This window comes from Lytechinus pictus, chromosome 7 (assembly GCF_037042905.1).
Source record: "Lytechinus pictus isolate F3 Inbred chromosome 7, Lp3.0, whole genome shotgun sequence".
NCBI classification, from domain to species: domain Eukaryota; kingdom Metazoa; phylum Echinodermata; class Echinoidea; order Temnopleuroida; family Toxopneustidae; genus Lytechinus; species Lytechinus pictus.
In genome coordinates, this window is record NC_087251.1 from 12,379,897 (window position 1) to 12,397,003 (window position 17,107).

The 17,107-nt window shown below is 34.2% G+C and overlaps 2 protein-coding genes across 2 annotated transcripts; one reads left to right on the top strand and one right to left on the bottom strand.

Moving 5' to 3' along the window:
- The first annotated feature begins 1 nt into the window (after window position 1).
- LOC129265500 (sensory neuron membrane protein 1-like) lies at window positions 2-5,120 on the top strand. Its single transcript, XM_064101412.1, has 5 exons — window positions 2-21; window positions 411-484; window positions 1,763-1,814; window positions 2,582-2,770; window positions 3,280-5,120. The coding sequence occupies exons 1-5, from the start codon at window positions 7-9 to the stop codon at window positions 3,394-3,396; spliced, it is 447 nt and encodes a 148-aa protein (XP_063957482.1). The 5' UTR covers window positions 2-6; the 3' UTR covers window positions 3,397-5,120.
- A 1,950-nt stretch (window positions 5,121-7,070) lies between these two features.
- On the bottom strand, window positions 7,071-16,391 carry LOC129264942 (synaptojanin-2-binding protein-like; the record flags this gene model as incomplete). The annotated part of the gene is made up of 4 exons (XM_064101949.1): window positions 7,071-12,558; window positions 13,753-13,866; window positions 15,221-15,357; window positions 16,301-16,391. Coding segments are annotated over 4 exons (471 nt in total), but the record flags the coding sequence as incomplete, so codon positions are not given.
- Between the last annotated feature and the right edge of the window lie 716 nt (window positions 16,392-17,107).

The following is a 17,107-nucleotide window of genomic DNA, read 5'->3' on the forward strand; positions in this document are numbered from 1 at the left end:
CACATTATGGACATTGAACCAGTGAGTAGTAGAAATAAGAATCTTTACTCTACATCAGATAGGCCTGTTTACCAAACTATTCTATTCAAATTTTCTGTATAATTTTGAATAAATTCTTGCCTGTGCATGGCAACATAAAATCTTGCCAGAAGTGTGTCAGATATAGCATCGTTTATCATTATCCACATTTTGAGAATACCTTATTACTCTGTTGCCAAGAAAGAAACATCCATATATCTAAATATATCAATAAATGGGTGTACTTGTAGTACATTCTCTGCTAGATTGTAATTGTCTAAAACACCAAAAAAAAAAATTCTTTCCATATCTCATTTCATTCTCATTTTAATGTTGTTTTACAGTTTATGGCGCTGTTTCAGAATCTTATTCATTTCGTTTGTTTTGTTTAGTTAATGGGAATGCCATATGTTTTGAAAGTCAGACTGCAGATTAACATGGAAACTACACAAGATGATTTAATTGAGTGAGTATATACCATCATAATTTCATTTTTTACATAACATTATTATCGTACTATATCCGATATCTGTCTAGCTTTGTTTAGTTTAATTTGTCTCAACCATGCCAACAGACAAGTTCGTATATAGTTACCTCATGTGCATTGACCATTCCTTTCTTCCATAAACATAGGCAAAATTTCAAAGTAAGATGTTATATATGTACGCATGCCTGACATAGCAGGATGCAGAAATTTGATAGACCAGGTGAGAAAGAGCACTGTATACATTTCTACTTTGAATGCATTTGCATCTTATTACAGTGTATTTGGCCAACTGATCTATCTAATTATAAGCACAATTCAAAAGAATACATGAATAATCAAGACTTCAGACTTGGTGCTATGCCATTTGGGTTAGATTACCTTCTGACCATGCAAGCACAGAATAGAACTACGAACTGGCTTATTCAACGTGTAGTGATTTTATGGTGATCGTTATAATCTGTTTTATCCATTGCATTTTTGTAAATGTCTTAATTCAACAGCTTATTTAGACTGATTTATCTTCCCCTCTCAATGAAGTGATCATATTTCATATCAGAAAAATTCGGAAATTGTGTACTAGAACTTTCGCCCCATCCATGATCTGAGCCGTGTAGCTTTATACAACAAAATGTTAATATATACAATTTTTGCCGAGGACCCGAATATTTTAATTATGACATTTTGATTGTAGGTTTTATCCACAAATCTTATATTTTTATCGCATCTTTTACGCAATATAATGTCTTATGATATAATCTTTCATTTTATGTGACAATAGATACAAGTTTTATTAACAATGAGGTTAAGATACCATATTCCAGTTCCGGAGAGATTTGTTGTAATCATTTGTCCTGTGATATAAAATAGAATCTGAATGCAGGATTTTAAAAGGCGGAAAATTAAATGCCATGTATATTTCATAAAGCGTAAACATATCTTAGTATTGTGTATCTATGACATGCGATCACCAAGACCATCATTCGTAATGACCCTGTGCTTTAAAAGGTTGAGAAACAGACAGATAATGATATAGGAAACATAAATATCGACGACTTCTCAATGCTAACTTGCACGATAAGACTTTTATTCCTTAATTACCTTCACTAAATTAATTTCTGATTTCATCTTATTCATTTGGTAAACGTGGTTACGTTCAGGGTTGTCATCTTGCACCGTTCGACATACAGAATAATTCTATTCGAAATAATATAAATTTCTTAAAAATCTTATGATTATGTTTTCGTTATATTCATACAGTGCAGTGAAAAACGTTCGGGAATTAACTCTACCTCTTGCGTGGTTTGAGCAGGTAAGAAAAATCATTCATATAGTCAGGCAAAAATTATCTTCATGATTTCAGGGTCCCAGTTATTAGATTTATGCTAAAATAATGAGGATAATTTCAACAATCAGCCTTTCTTAACTTACTTACTCGGCTAAAATGTAAAAACAGATTCATTGTATAATACTGAGTTAGCCCTAGATAGACGTATATAATTTATATACCGATTATCCCTGATGCGACAGAAAATGTTTATCTGATTATTTAATTGAATTTAATTTAGGTAGATAAATTTGCGGTCATCAAAATGTTCAATAGTTCCAACTTCTTTTAATGCTCGATTCCGAGAGATATTTTGGATTTATAACACTAGCTCCCTTTATTTTCAAATGCTTTGGAATAATTATGTAAAGTTTAGGCCGACCTTATTACGAATAAAGCCGTGTTTTCAATGAAGTAGGAAACATTGAAGGACAAGCATCTCAGTTTCTGTACTAAAGCATACGTACTTCTTCCTCTGTTAATTAATCTTGTTAAAATATATTGAGGTCATATAGTTTAGAAAATTGAGATAAACTAACCCTAATCTATTGAAGAGCAGGAAATAATTAAAACAAATATCCATTAGCAAAATTTGAAATCAAATGGGTTTTAAGTTTAAAAATATTACAATTGCCATATTAACTCGCTAAAGTTTTTTGGAACCAAACCAAATGAATTCGATACATTTTAAAATATTTTTTCTTTACAAATAACAGTAGGAAACGAAAGGATTATTTTGTATTTCAATACAGAGCGTAGAAGCAGACGACAAGGTTGTCGACGATTACAATACCGGATTCGTCATGACGGCTAATATCGGTATCGCTGTGCAATGGTTATCGATTTGTTCCGGAATCATATTCTCCATCATTATCATCTTTGACAGTGTCAAGCGGCGGTCTGCTGAAAAAAGGGCTCATGAAATGTCAGAAAAGGATGAGGTAAGATCGTTTTTATTCTCTTTGAAAAAATGAAAAATAATTAAACTAAGCTAAATTATATTAAACCATAAAAAGAGAAGAAATTTAAATTATTGCTAGCGTAACGAGTGAGCGGTGTCAAAAGAAATTATATTTTGAGGTAAGAATTTAATGGAACTGTACATGATTTTAGTATAGGCCTAATTGATATTACTCCGTTCTTCTCGAATACAGCAGGCGATTCGCTTACTCAATTATTGACGATCCCTCATTCCTCGATTTACCAAAATATTGATATTTACATGCTCCGATTCTCTATCATACAAAAAAAATCATGCGTGCGAGATAACATGAGTAGATAAGATAACCAGGCCATCCCTCCCATTCTGTTCAACACTATCTTCATTATACATGATATAAGTATTTAACCCCTTAATAAAGATGCATCTTTGAGTTTTCGATTTCAATATTTACACAGATAATACAAAATGCACCTTTACATTTTATCTTTTCTGTAATATCTGTTTTAGAAAAAAGATTCTGCCGTTTATAAAGCAAATGACGACATTGAAAATCACAAGGCACCGGTCACCTCATCTCACGAGTTAACCAAGACTGACTATACTAATCCAACATTCAGCACATAGTCGTAACAGTGTATAAAAACTTCTAACCCATAGTCATGTCCAATGCACTGGGAGCGGTGCGGGGAGGGTGGTCTGCTGTGCAAACCCTTCACTCGAGTTAAAGGTCTGAATGTGCAGCCTACTCATGCATTGTGTACTGAAGGCCCTCTCGAATTAAAACAGCAAGTTTTGTACGTGCTAGTCTTTGTGGAGACACACTTGCTGATCAAAGTTTCAATCAGGGTCTGTGCCTGCAGACTATGGGGAGGGGGCATGGGTGCAACCAAGAGCCATAGTTTTTCAAGCAATAAAAAAAATAGAAGCGGAAAAATTTGAAAAGAAGATTAGGGTTTGGTATTGAATAGAGAGTTCCAACTCCCAAGTCATGTAACTCATTAAATTACCCTCTCTCATTTTCATGGAGAAAAGGGGTCACTATAGGCCACCCCTTTCATTTGGATACAGCTTTGCGCTATACACCGAATATACTAATTGATTAACCACCATCTGATTTCATGTATCAATTAACGCTATTAATACTTTTTTTTTTGGGGGGGGGGGTTATCGCGGAGGGATGTACATTGAATACAGTCTTTATATTTAAATCTAATTTCTTGTTAAAAAGTTTTTAATAACAAGTTGGACTTCCACAGGATAACATTTGGACATCAGTACGCATGAAAGGAAAAGAAAGACAAGAGGTCCATGTTGTACATAATGTAGTACTACTAAAGTGTAATATGAATGTATTCATATAAATTCAAACAGAAATATGTATCATAATTTAATAGATTTATTGATGATATGTTTGATTTCCCTTCATTTTGCCCTTTTAGGGACGCACCATTATATACCCAGGGGTGGGGCTGGAAGTTTGGGTTGATGTATTTTTTTTCTTTCTTTTTTGAGCAAATTTTTTCACCCTTACTCGATTGAGACAATTTTTTTTGCACCTTTCAGATGATTTGTCAGTGGACCAAGTTTTTTTTATACTCTGATGGTGAGCCAATTTTTGGGGGGCTCATATAGCAAGTCAAGTTTGTTTTTTGAAAAACTTCCAGCCCCTCCCCAGATATCTAATGTTGCGTCCCTTAAAAGGAAAATTCAATTCTCACAAAAAGTTTTTTCTAAATATACCAGAAAAAGTGATAAACAATACGAGGAAAACAGTGTGAGGAATATCCATCAAAGATTAAGAGAATTATTAGAACTTCAAGTTTTTGATTTGTGACGGCATTTATGAGCAGCTGTCATATGATGTAATATAAAATGCATAACTTTAAAGTTTTTTAATGATTGGTGATGACTAGAAATTAGTTTCTTTCTGGAGCGGGTGTGAAATGGTTTGTCTCTTGTCTAAACTGAGTGAACAAAAAAAAATAGCTGTTCGCATGTCACAAATCAAAAATCCTAATAGCCGTTTTTAATCTTTGAATGATTTTTTTCATACTATTACTTCACCATTATTTTTTCTGCTATTTTTACAATATTTTCATCAGAGTGAGCTTTCCTTTGAGAATGTTTACCAGATTGATAGATATTTCCTTTGTTAAATCATTTGAATGATCAAAATCATTATATAATTTGATTAGATCTGTTTTTTGTTCATAGCTCAGTTATTCGAAGCAACAAGAGAATTGTTTTGTGTTTGTTTGTTGTGTATTTATATGGAAGTTTTATTTATATTTCATAGGCTATATGAATATAACAAATTTCGATTGCAATAAAGCCTCTTTCTCTAACCCATTTCTGTTTGAAAATATAATGAATTATTAAGGTTCAGAGTAATCATGATGTGGAATGCGGAAGCTATTTGATGTTTGCAATTTAGTAATATTCATCACCATCATAATCACAATTGTAATCAATATTACTTATACCTAATACCACCATCACCATCGTCAATCTTACTGGTCCTTACCGTCATCATTGTCAAGATCACCATTAATTACCATTGCCACAACTGCTATCGCCATCATCATCCATCGGATACACATCGACGCCTGGGGGTAGGGTACAAGACCATTTCAAGGTGACATTATCAAGGTGACAATTTTCTTCTCAGATATTTCTTAAGCAGTCGCCTACTTTCTGTACCTCTTTTTTCATGAAATCCTGGGTTCGCTACTTCATTACCTAAACCATCTCCATTATCACTACCTGCATCCTCATCACCATCGCCACGCCACTACCATCATCATCATTACTACCTGTACCACCACCATCACCACGCTACTACCATCATCATCACTACTACCTGTACCACCACCATCACACCATCATCATCACCACACCACTACCGTCATCACTACTTCCACCATCACCACACCACTACCACCACCACCATCATAATCATCATCACCGTCACCACACCACACCACACCACTACCATCATCATCACTACTACCTGTACCACCATCATCACCACACTCTACTACCGTCCTCATCACTATTACCACCACCACCATCATCACCATTACCACACCATACCATCAACATAATCGCTATCACCAAGACCACCACTACAATCATGTCCATCATCATTGTCATCACCATCATCTTCACCATCACCACAACCTACAAGATCTAAAACCATCATCAATACTGGTTCATATTTTGTCATACTATGAGGTAACAAGTGGAACGCCTCTGGCAGTCTCGCCTGCATTACGCGATTTAATATAGCAGCAGTGCTAACTTTGAAAACTACTATAAAATAATAATTCACAAAAACACCGTTCATATAATGACATCATACCACGTTCATTGACCATACATGACATTTGAACGGTGACTTAAGACTTGTCAACTACACCCATGTCCACATTTCATTCACTCTATCCATAAACTTTCAAAGTTATGATGGCAATTCAACAATTACCCCAACATGGCCTAAGTTTATTGACCTTAACTGACCTTTGACCCTGGTTTTGTGACCTGAAACTCTTAGGGGATGGTCAGTGATACTTGATTACTCTTATGTCCAAGTTTTATGAACTAGATCCATAAACCTTCAGAGTTAGGATGGTAATTTAACAAAGACCCCCAACACGGCCAAAGTTCATTGACCTTAAATGACCATTGACCATGGTCATGTGACCATTGACCATGGTCATGTGACCTGAAACTCGCACAGGATATTCAGTGGTACTTGATTAACCTTATGTCCAAGTTTCATGGACTAGATCCATAGATTTTCAAAGTTATGATAGTAATTCAACAAATACCCCCAACTTGACCAAAGTTGATTGACCCTAAATGAAACTCAGGATGTTTACTAATACTTGATTAACCTTATGCCTAAGTTTCATGAACTAGGTCCATATACTTTTTAAGTTATGATGTCATTTCAAAAACTTAACCTTCGGTTAAGATTTTGAAAATAATTCTCCCAACATGGTCTAAGTTCATTGACCCTAAATGACCTTTGACCTTAGTCATGTGACCTAACCTTATGTCCAAGTTTCATGAACTAGGTCCATATACTTTCTAAGTTATGATGTCATTTCAAAAACTTAACCTTAGGTTAAGATTTGATGTTGACGCCGCCGCCGCCGCCGTCGGAAAAACGGCGCCTATAGTCTCGCTCTGCTATGCAGGCGAGACAAAAAGTAATTCATCCAAAACAATATCAAATAATGCATATTGTGAAATATGACACTCAATTAAGTACACATCACTGAAATGACGCATCATGCTTTTCAAAACCAGTCCATCATGGATCTGGATTAGCACATCAAAATCGACTTTTAATACTCATATATTCCATTTTGATATATCATAATGAGCATATCAATACCTTTCTGTCATACATACATTCAACAAACAATACTATATTGTTTTTGCAACCTAGCCTTCATTCCAGAAGCGTAAGATTTCTCAAATCGGAAGTTAAATTACAAATCCTTTCCATCCTCATCTAATTTAAAAGATATATAAAGATTGTTTTTACATCTATGTGTACATTATGGTGCAAAGTATGGTTTTTATAACTTACATTCTCCAATGGTCAAAGATGACCCTTGACCTTAGCCAAGTATGACCATTGCAGTTTAAGATTAACATTCTTTTTAACTATACAGTGTATACTGTCAATAAATGGTTCTAACCATTCCAAAGCTATAATGATCTACAACCTACTAACTAAACTTACATATTCAAAATCAGTCTTACTCTAGAGAGAGAATATGCAAAGATTGAAGGATACATCAGTACTAAAAAGATGCATCATACATATTGCTGTGAATAAAAATCATTCTTATGTCTTAAATGCTTTCATTTGCGCAACCCAATCAACAATCTACCAAATCAAATGAATACAAAAAAAATATGGCAGTGACATCTACATGTAAACTATGGAGAGTTTAAGTTGAGTGTTAGTGTTGAAAGCACAAACTATATTACACAAACAGAATAGTAATCTCATTAAATTACTGATAGTAATATGACCTGGAGTTTACAGATCATAGAAAAACTAAATTGTCATAAAGGTCACTTCATAAATAATACTGGACATTGAATTATCCACCTATGCTACCCCATTTTGAAAGGAAATAGGTTTTTTTTTGTATTGGAAAAAGAAATTAAATTGACAGCAGGTCTTGCATACTGCAAAAATTAATGCATAAAATACTGTTTATTTGTTTCTGTTTGTCGTAACTCCCGTAGGAACTCGGCAGGACAGAATTTTTTGCTGGTAAACGCCAAGCTGGTATATAACCAATTACCTTGGAAACATTTTACGTCTAGGTTAATCAGTCATAGTGGCTGACGTAATAGACGACAGATATCACTCTGACATTTGTTTATCAATCACATGTCCCTGATCACAGACATATTGTGAACAGGAAGTCAGATAAATACACATCAAATCAGTCCCCAATTTACATTATAGATTAATCAATTATCAGTATTCCAAATTGATTGCAAAGACAACAAAGAATTATTCAGAATTATTACATCAATTATTGAGAAAACATACAGTATTATGTAAATATTATACACATATAAATGACAACTACTAGTAACTGAATCTCAATTTTCACTGAATGCAATATGACCCAAACACTAGCACTTAATTAAAGGGATGGTCCAGGCTGGAGATATTTCTATCTCAATAAATAACGTAAAATTCACAAAGTAAAACGCTGAAAATTTGATCAATATCGGATATCAAATAACAAAGTTATCGAATTTTAAAGATTTGCATTATTCAGGTGAAACAGTTCTAGGCATGTCTTTATGAATATTCATTAGGTGGGCTGATGATGTCATATATCCCCACTTGTTCTTTTGTATTTTATTGTATGAAATTAGGTTTATTAAAAAAATTTCAACCAAGAACTAAAACAATTGGATTGACAACTGATTAAGTGCATTCGTTAGTTATTGCAGAAACTTATTTCATCATAGTGGAGACACATCATTTACACATGTATAAAAAATGAAACATTTATGATTTCATGTAATAACATAAGAAAAAGGAAAGTGGGGATATGACATCATCACCCCACCTAATGAATATTCATGACGATGCACATATAATTGTTTTCACAAAATATTGATAAACTTTAAAATTCAATAACTTTGTTATCCGATTTTGATGATATTTTCAGCATTTTGCTCTGTGAATTTTACTCTATTTATTTAGATATAACTATTTTCAGCCCGGACCATCCCTTTTACAGTTGGACAACAACCACATCTGACTGGTCAGAATTATAGGACTTGCAGTAAACCAATAGATAAGAAATTACAAGATTCATTAAATATTCTGGAGGGAAAAAAATTAAGAGCATAACTTACATTGATATGAAGAACAGTCATATCTGGATAAATGTAAAGCACACTGGTGATTGTCAGAGGCCTATTTACAACTCAACATTCAAATATATCCATCATCTACCCTCTGATATCATCTACCCTCTCTAAGCCCATCTGTCAATATAGATTAAATTTTTTATTGTCTCCTAGATATATCACATACTAAATAGATATATGTTCACCCTTGTCTCAAACAATAGGAGAGGTTACAATGATCAGTACATTTATAGAAATAAATGACTTTGCAGTATTCTAATTCTGATGGAAAAACATTATCTTACATGTGATGTTTCAATTGACTGGAGATGATTATAAGAAACTCATCTAAGTGTACGCCCAGGTATGTAAAAGTAGAACATTGTTTCATTTCGGACCTGACCCGATACCACTCAACTTGTTACAATGATCTACTGGTACATGTACCTTATGGAGCTTTACAAGTAATACATACATTTAAGTATGTGGTTCGGTGGTATTATTAGTAATACATAAATAGGTGGTAAATCTAGTAAAAATACGTAAAAAGATGATGAAAATTGTTGAAACCCTTCTTTTGCATATATTAATAATTACAGGTACTACCTCAAATGTAGCGTTGTGTAAGCTAAAAATCAGTTTCTATTATTTCAAAATATCCTCGGAACATTGTTTGTCATTACAATCTAGATATTAAGCTTTTACATGAACTTTCACAATGGGAGTCTAAGCAAGAAATCATCCTTTGATTCAGAGTACCGGTACCCAGTATTTTTTTCATAATCCCCCTTCCCTAAATGATGCCTCAGATATTTCATTTTCATAATAGGGTGATAATTATACAATTTTCCCTGATTTTGGCAAATTCCTTACCCTTACCCACTTACAATTCCCTGCCATGAAAACCACCATTTTTATGTGCTTTCATGTAAAATCATGTCCATCTTGTAAAGACAGTGGCTCCCCAGCAAAATGTACATAATGCTTGATTTAGGAAGAGGCTTTTGAGCAACTAAGCAGCAACTAAAATGAGCTCCTTTAACTCAAATGTGCATGTGATCTAAAATGCCCTGAAGGTGTGCAGATAATGTCATTGGGAAAGGAATGTCAAAATGAAATCAAATTCTTGCAGAGTCATAATCCTTTCTGGGTTTGGTTGTGCACATATGCAATCGTACATTGCATATAAATGCCCATCACAGAAAATCTAACTGATTGCTCCCCCAAACCTATTACTAGTATTCCAAATGTATTTCAGGATATTGACATGAGTGCACGTGAGTTAATTCTTGAAAATAAATTACACAGGAAACGTTTAGCTAATGAAGGTGATCTTCTCAGGCCCATCCATCGGTCCTGTTATCATTCTCACAATAACTAAAGAGTGGTTAAACTTGGCTTATGTATGGATATAGGATCGATTATGACCTGACTAGATTTTGGGGTCACATAGGTCAAGGGTCATAAAATAATCTGTTCTCATGATGACTAGAAAATAGTCTGATGTTTCTACTTCATACTATGTTAGTAAAGGAATATATGAGGGAGGATGACCTGTTTAGATTCTATGGTCATGAGGTCAAAGGTCAGTTCATGAATGCATAAGAAAATTATTTTTATTTATAGAAATTGAGCAATATATTTCAGATCGGGCAATGCCGGAGACATTAATTTTGACTGCTTTTGGTCAAGAATCCATCTAGTTAGCCTAATGATTTTCTGTGCAGTTCCTAAAAAATTAATATGTTCATTAAATCAGACTAATGCTATACTACCAATAAAATCCTTGAAAGACATCGACAAATTTCTTTTCTCTTGGCAATTAAATATTTACAGAAAAATAATGCTTAAAAAAAAAATAGTTTGATATTTTCAGGAATAAAAGCCCAAATTCTGAAATAGGCTCACTAGTAAATTCCAATCGTCAATTTCTATGTACGATTTTTTTTATCTAGAAAATGACATGCTTAGATTTGCAAATGGGAACACAGCATTTAAATCACAGAATTGACAAACTAACTCTAGGCAAAAACCACAGTCAATGTATGATTGGGAGAGATGACAATTTGGAAATTTTGATGTCAAAACAATAATAATTCCATGCAAATACCAAAGCAAAGTCAAGCAAACACATCCCTGAGTTGCAAGCAAAAAAAAGAAATCTATCTAATCAAACTTGCCTGAAAAAAATTGCTACCTTCAGCTTAATGGTTAGACAGGTATACATTATCATGGACAATACTACGTTTTTGACCTCTAAAATCAAAGGAAAATGGTAAGCTAGCCAGTAATAAACATTTGAAAGACCACCTTAATGTGATACAGATAACTACTTCAATGCCCTATTTCATGAAACCTGTTTTCAAATACAAATGATAGAATTCAATTTCAAATTTTCTCTGTCAATTATGTGACTAGATTTCAAAAGCATGTACATGTACTACTATAGTACTAGCATGTCATTTGATATTGATTACAAGATCTACAAAGCTAAGACAAGAAAATTGAAGGTAACCAAGTTATAGGACATGTGTAAGATGAGATATACCCAATCAAACTGATCTTCAAAATCAATCTTTACAGTAAAAGTAAGACAATCTAATGATTAAGACTTATATGATCCAGTCACATTTCTCCTGAAGATGGGACCTGTTCATATCATGAAGAAAAATTCCTAAACAAAATGTGGAAGTTTTCCCAGAAGATTTAAAAAAAAGGAGAATTCCGTTTTCGTCACCTGCATGTAAGATACTGTCCTATCAGATCTAACTAAAAAAAATCAACAAAGTAGACATTGAAGCAGGCCTGAATTAAAGGCTGAAATAACAAAGGTTGAACAAAAATGAACACAACTGTCAAGCATGCCTCCATACAAAATGCCACTTTTTAATATGATCTAAATTCCAAATCGGCTGGGTCAAGATGAATCAATGAATATCATGTGTCCACTTTTGTAATTTACTAAAAACTCTTTAATCCTAGTTTCCGCAACCTGTCAGAACTCTATCCATGCTGTATTAATGGTGAAGATGAGACAAACATGATTCCAATCTTTATACCCTATCTGCTGCTAAACCGTATCACTCGATGTGCATGGCAAGGAAAGCAAAGTTTCTCTTTTTTTTCATGTTTCAAAGTTCATTCCTTTTATAGTCAAAGTATCATTTTTTTACATTTATAAAAGAAATCAAAGTTGAGTGATAAAGTAGAATGGTAGAAATATATATCTGAATACTCTAAGGATCTAGCACAGTGTTAACGTCGTCTCGTGCGAAACCAGATAAATGCTCCCACGGCAACGACTGCTCCTATGACAATTAACCATTGTACACCGGCTCCTTCTCCAGATTTTGCAGCTTTGGCTTTGGCTTCTTCCACTTTTTTCTGCCAAGAGAGATTAACAAAGAAGTGTCTTCAATATACATGTATGGCTGGGCCAGCAACACAAGTACACAACTATTCATGCAGACATCTATTCACTATCATATCCTATTTTTATCCACAGGTCTATGTACATGCAAAGAAATTTTTTTTAAATAATAAGTCTAGATGAGTGCTACGTTGGTAAATTTTATTACTATGCATTATGCTACCAAAAATTGTTCTGATATTTACATACAATTTTTTTTCACTTTATAAATAATAACGTAAATTATGCAAATGAGATTGGGATAGTTAATTTTAATCTCAGTTGCCAATTTGTTGCCATATATTTGCGCTTATTATTATCATTAATAATAATAATAGTAATAATAATAATTGGTGTTGCATGCCTTTTGAAACATCAATAATATTCATTGTTTGAGTAGCAAAAGGACAAAGTGCAAAGCCCGTACGACAAAAGTAAAATCAGAGAAGCCTCATTTGGTAAGCTTTAATAATTTCTATTATCAATTATTGAAAATTGACTATGATTTTTAAAACATGAATGGCAAATAAGATAAGAGTGACTGATGATATTCCATTTTATAAATGTATTAATCTAATCTTTCTGTGTGTTAATGACTGGCATATAACCAATTATAATGACAAAATGATATCTGCTACCACTACTGCTACTCCGAATGTAAGCTGCTAACTGCTTTCTGCTGTCTAATGAGCTAATAAAGTTCAGTGTTAGTAAAAGAATAAATAAAGCTGAATATTGTCATCTACATGCACATGACTATTAGTTGATCATTTTGGAAACTCCTCTTACTAGAGGCAGCCACACTTATAATTTGATCTTCTATTTTGTCAATATGTTCATGATAACCAGATTAAAATCTTGGCAATAGTGAGGGAATAGGTCTTTATTTTAATGATAAGAGTTCGACTATCTATTGTTTTTAGATTATTTGTCAAGATGGAACTAGTCATCACAAACTTTACACAAGATAGGACAAGCTGTTTTCAAATTGATATGTTCAGATTGAATCTGCAGCCATGTAATATTTGACAAAATTATAATTGAAAGACATCTTGGTAATATATCAATTAATGAACATACAGGTAAGCCAAAGAGAGGTCAGTTCCATTACTCAATTCTTTTGCCAATGTATGGCATCATAATTGAACTTTACTGATATCAAGACTTACCCTAAGAGCTGCTTCCGCATTGTGTTGAACAAAAAGTTTGACTGTTTCACCAGCACTAACAAATAAATCTACTGCTCTCTTATGAGGTACACATCGGACATTTTCACCATTAATCTGCAGAAAAACAGTTGGGAAATTAGTGATTCGATACCTAATATATAATAATATAGCTTGTTACATGTCAGGAGCTCAAGGCGCTCCTACATGTATTACATCCTGCCAGTACTTATTTACCTCACCTGGGTTGAGTGCAGCACATTGTGGATTGATATCTCACTGAAGGAAATTATGCCACGGCTGGGATTCAAACCCACAACCCTGTTTCAAAGTCTTAAGTCCAATCCACTGGGCCACAACGCACAAAAATACAGACAGGGGTTATTGGTGTATGGCTATTTTTTTTTTTTTTTGCATGGGTCAGTGTAAGAAACCACTTGGTATTCTCCAAGACTTCAAGTAACTTTTCAGTAAAAAGCCACATGATTTCAAATTACACAACCATGATTACACATTTTATAATCACAATTACATGTACTTTCTAGTTTCTACCCAGTAATATGGGAACTCTCACCAGCAACTCCTAAATATAAGTAAAGCAGTGTATACATGACGTACATGTAGCATATCTGGAAATCTCTTCCCCCCCCCCCCAACACAACCCATTCTGCTCAAAGAAATATATCTTCATGAAATTTTTTTTAATTCACCATTTGTTGTGTAATTTTCATTTCAACTGACAGATAAATAATCCTAATCACCAACTGACTGCCAAATTGCATCTTTGATAATGGAAATATTTACAATGTATTACGTTATTCATTAATAAGGAAGTGTTGTTTGATCATTTCCATAATCATATGAAAACAGTTCATTACAATACAAATTAAATACATGCAATAATATACATTCATAAAAGTAAAATATAAACAGTTTACAGAATGCCTTTCAATGAAAACAAGAAAGGGTATTACATGCTAAATTATTTGAAAATGAAAAAAAAAGGGAAACTAAATAAGGGCAAGCCATGTGGCCCTGTAAAATAAGTTCCCTTATATCTATATCTAATACAATAAAATATATTATGTGTTACTGAAAGACATGTTTAATTAAGTAAATAACTGTCAACTGCTAAAAAATATACATAATTAGAAATTCGACTTCAGTATGAAGGGGGCACTATGTCTGCGCACCTAACACTTCAACTTAAAATTAAACTTGAATAGCATTTAAATTCCACCCAAAAAAAATCAGTTGATATAATATACCTTATATTCTTATGAGCAAGTGTGCAAAAAATTTCATAAAAATCAGAGAGAAATATATGATTTCTTACCATGCCTTACCATACTTCATGTTTTTTTTCTGCTACCTCCATTTGTTGAATTTAAAAAAAGGGCAAGAATATTGGCAGAACACGGTATCCACAAAGTAATCTCGGGGCAACCTAAATCACACAACAGTAGTTTACCTCTAAAATCTTATCTCCTTTCTGAAGTCTTCCATCTTTAGCAGCCGCCCCTTCTTCTCTGATCTTAGTTACAAAGATCCCTGTATCACCAGCAACCAAGGGTTGATCCTCCCCTCCTTTGATGTTGAATCCGAGTCCTTGAAGAAATAACAGGAAATATTTCATTAAAAAATTCTGGGTTTACCTGCTAGATGGTGGGAAGGCTATCATAACTGTTCTTTGAAAGATTGCTTTAAATTCACATTAATGATAAGGTGATACAAGGCAAAAGCGATTTTGTGTCTCGCCCACTTATGAAAATAACCAGAAATATTGTGATTTGCGAGGGCACGCAACAGAATTGTATCGAAACTTCTTTGTGAAATTACTGGGATGGAATAACACTTGTCATAAGAGCCTTGCACGTAAACTTTAATGTTGACCTGATAAAGACCTTTGACCTTACCATGTGACCTCCGACTGCAGCATAACATGCAGGTTGCCTAAGACCTAAGTACATCTACCATCCAAGTTTTGTTGAAAAGTGACTTACGGTTGCGGAGTTAGGTGTCATAAGAGAGTCTTGCATGTAAACTTTAACGTTGACCTGAAAATGACTTTTGACCTACCATGTGACCTCCGACTGCAGCATAACATGCAGGTGCCCCAAGTCTATCTACCATCCAAGTTTGGTTGAAAAGTGACTTACAGTTGCGGAGTTAGGTGCCATAAGAGAGTCTTGCATGTAAACTTTTAACATTGACCTGAAAATGACATTTGACCTTACCATGTGACCTCTGACTGCAGCATAACATGCAGGTCCCCCAAGTCCATCTACCATCCAAGTTTGGTTGAAAAGTGACTTACGGTTGCGGAGTTAGGTGTCATAAGAGAGTCTTGCATGTAAACTTTAACGTTGACCTGAAAATGACCTTTGAACTTACCATGTGACCTCCGACTGCAGCATAACATGCAGGTCTCCAAAGTCCACCTACCATTTAAGTTTGGTTGAAAAGCGACTTACGGTTGCGGAGTTAGGTGTTATAAGAGAGTCTTGCATGTAAACTTTAACGTTGACCTGAAAATGACCTTTGACCTTACCATGTGACCTCCGACTGCAGCATAAGATGCAGGTCCCCCAAGTCCATCTACAATCCAAGTTTGGTTGAAAAGCGAAATACAGTTGAGGAGTTATGTGTCATTAGGTTTGTGACGGACTTGCGACAGACGTCATTTGGATCCCTAAGTCTCGCCTTCACCTCTGGTGGGCGAGACAAAAATGTTATAGTAGTGTTACTATTACTTTTGATGGAGATGCAAAACCTTGAAAAGAATGCAAATACTGGGCAAGTTCCGTATGTAACCCCAGCTAAAATTGAAAAAAATATATATATGGAGGATTAAAATAATATATCTAGCCCTATTCTAAAACATTTAGGATGGAAATGTGGAATGCATACCAAAATGTACATTTTTTGTGCAGGACCAAGCATGCAATTGTCCACAGACATCAAGTTGAACTACATGTACTGTCTGCTATCAGCATTCTCTCGTTAGCATACACATGTAGCTTATAGTGGTCAGAGATCTTGACTCCAGTTCCATCAAGGTGAGTTCATATCTCAGAAAAAAAAGGTTTCGAGAGTAAAACCGAAAGCGAGTACACCGGAAGTTTTAATATTCTTTTGTTTTGGGGGCAGGGAGTAGATATGGAACTCTTTCCAAGATCTTAGCACCGACTGTATATTGAATTTATCACCTGATTTTTAGTTGCACCTTACATAAACAAGTGGAACGCCTCTGGCAGTCTCACCTGCATTACGCAATTCGATGTAGCAGCAGTGCTTCCTTCGAAAACAGCTAATGAATAATTAACAGAAGAAACCACTAATATGATAATAAAATATT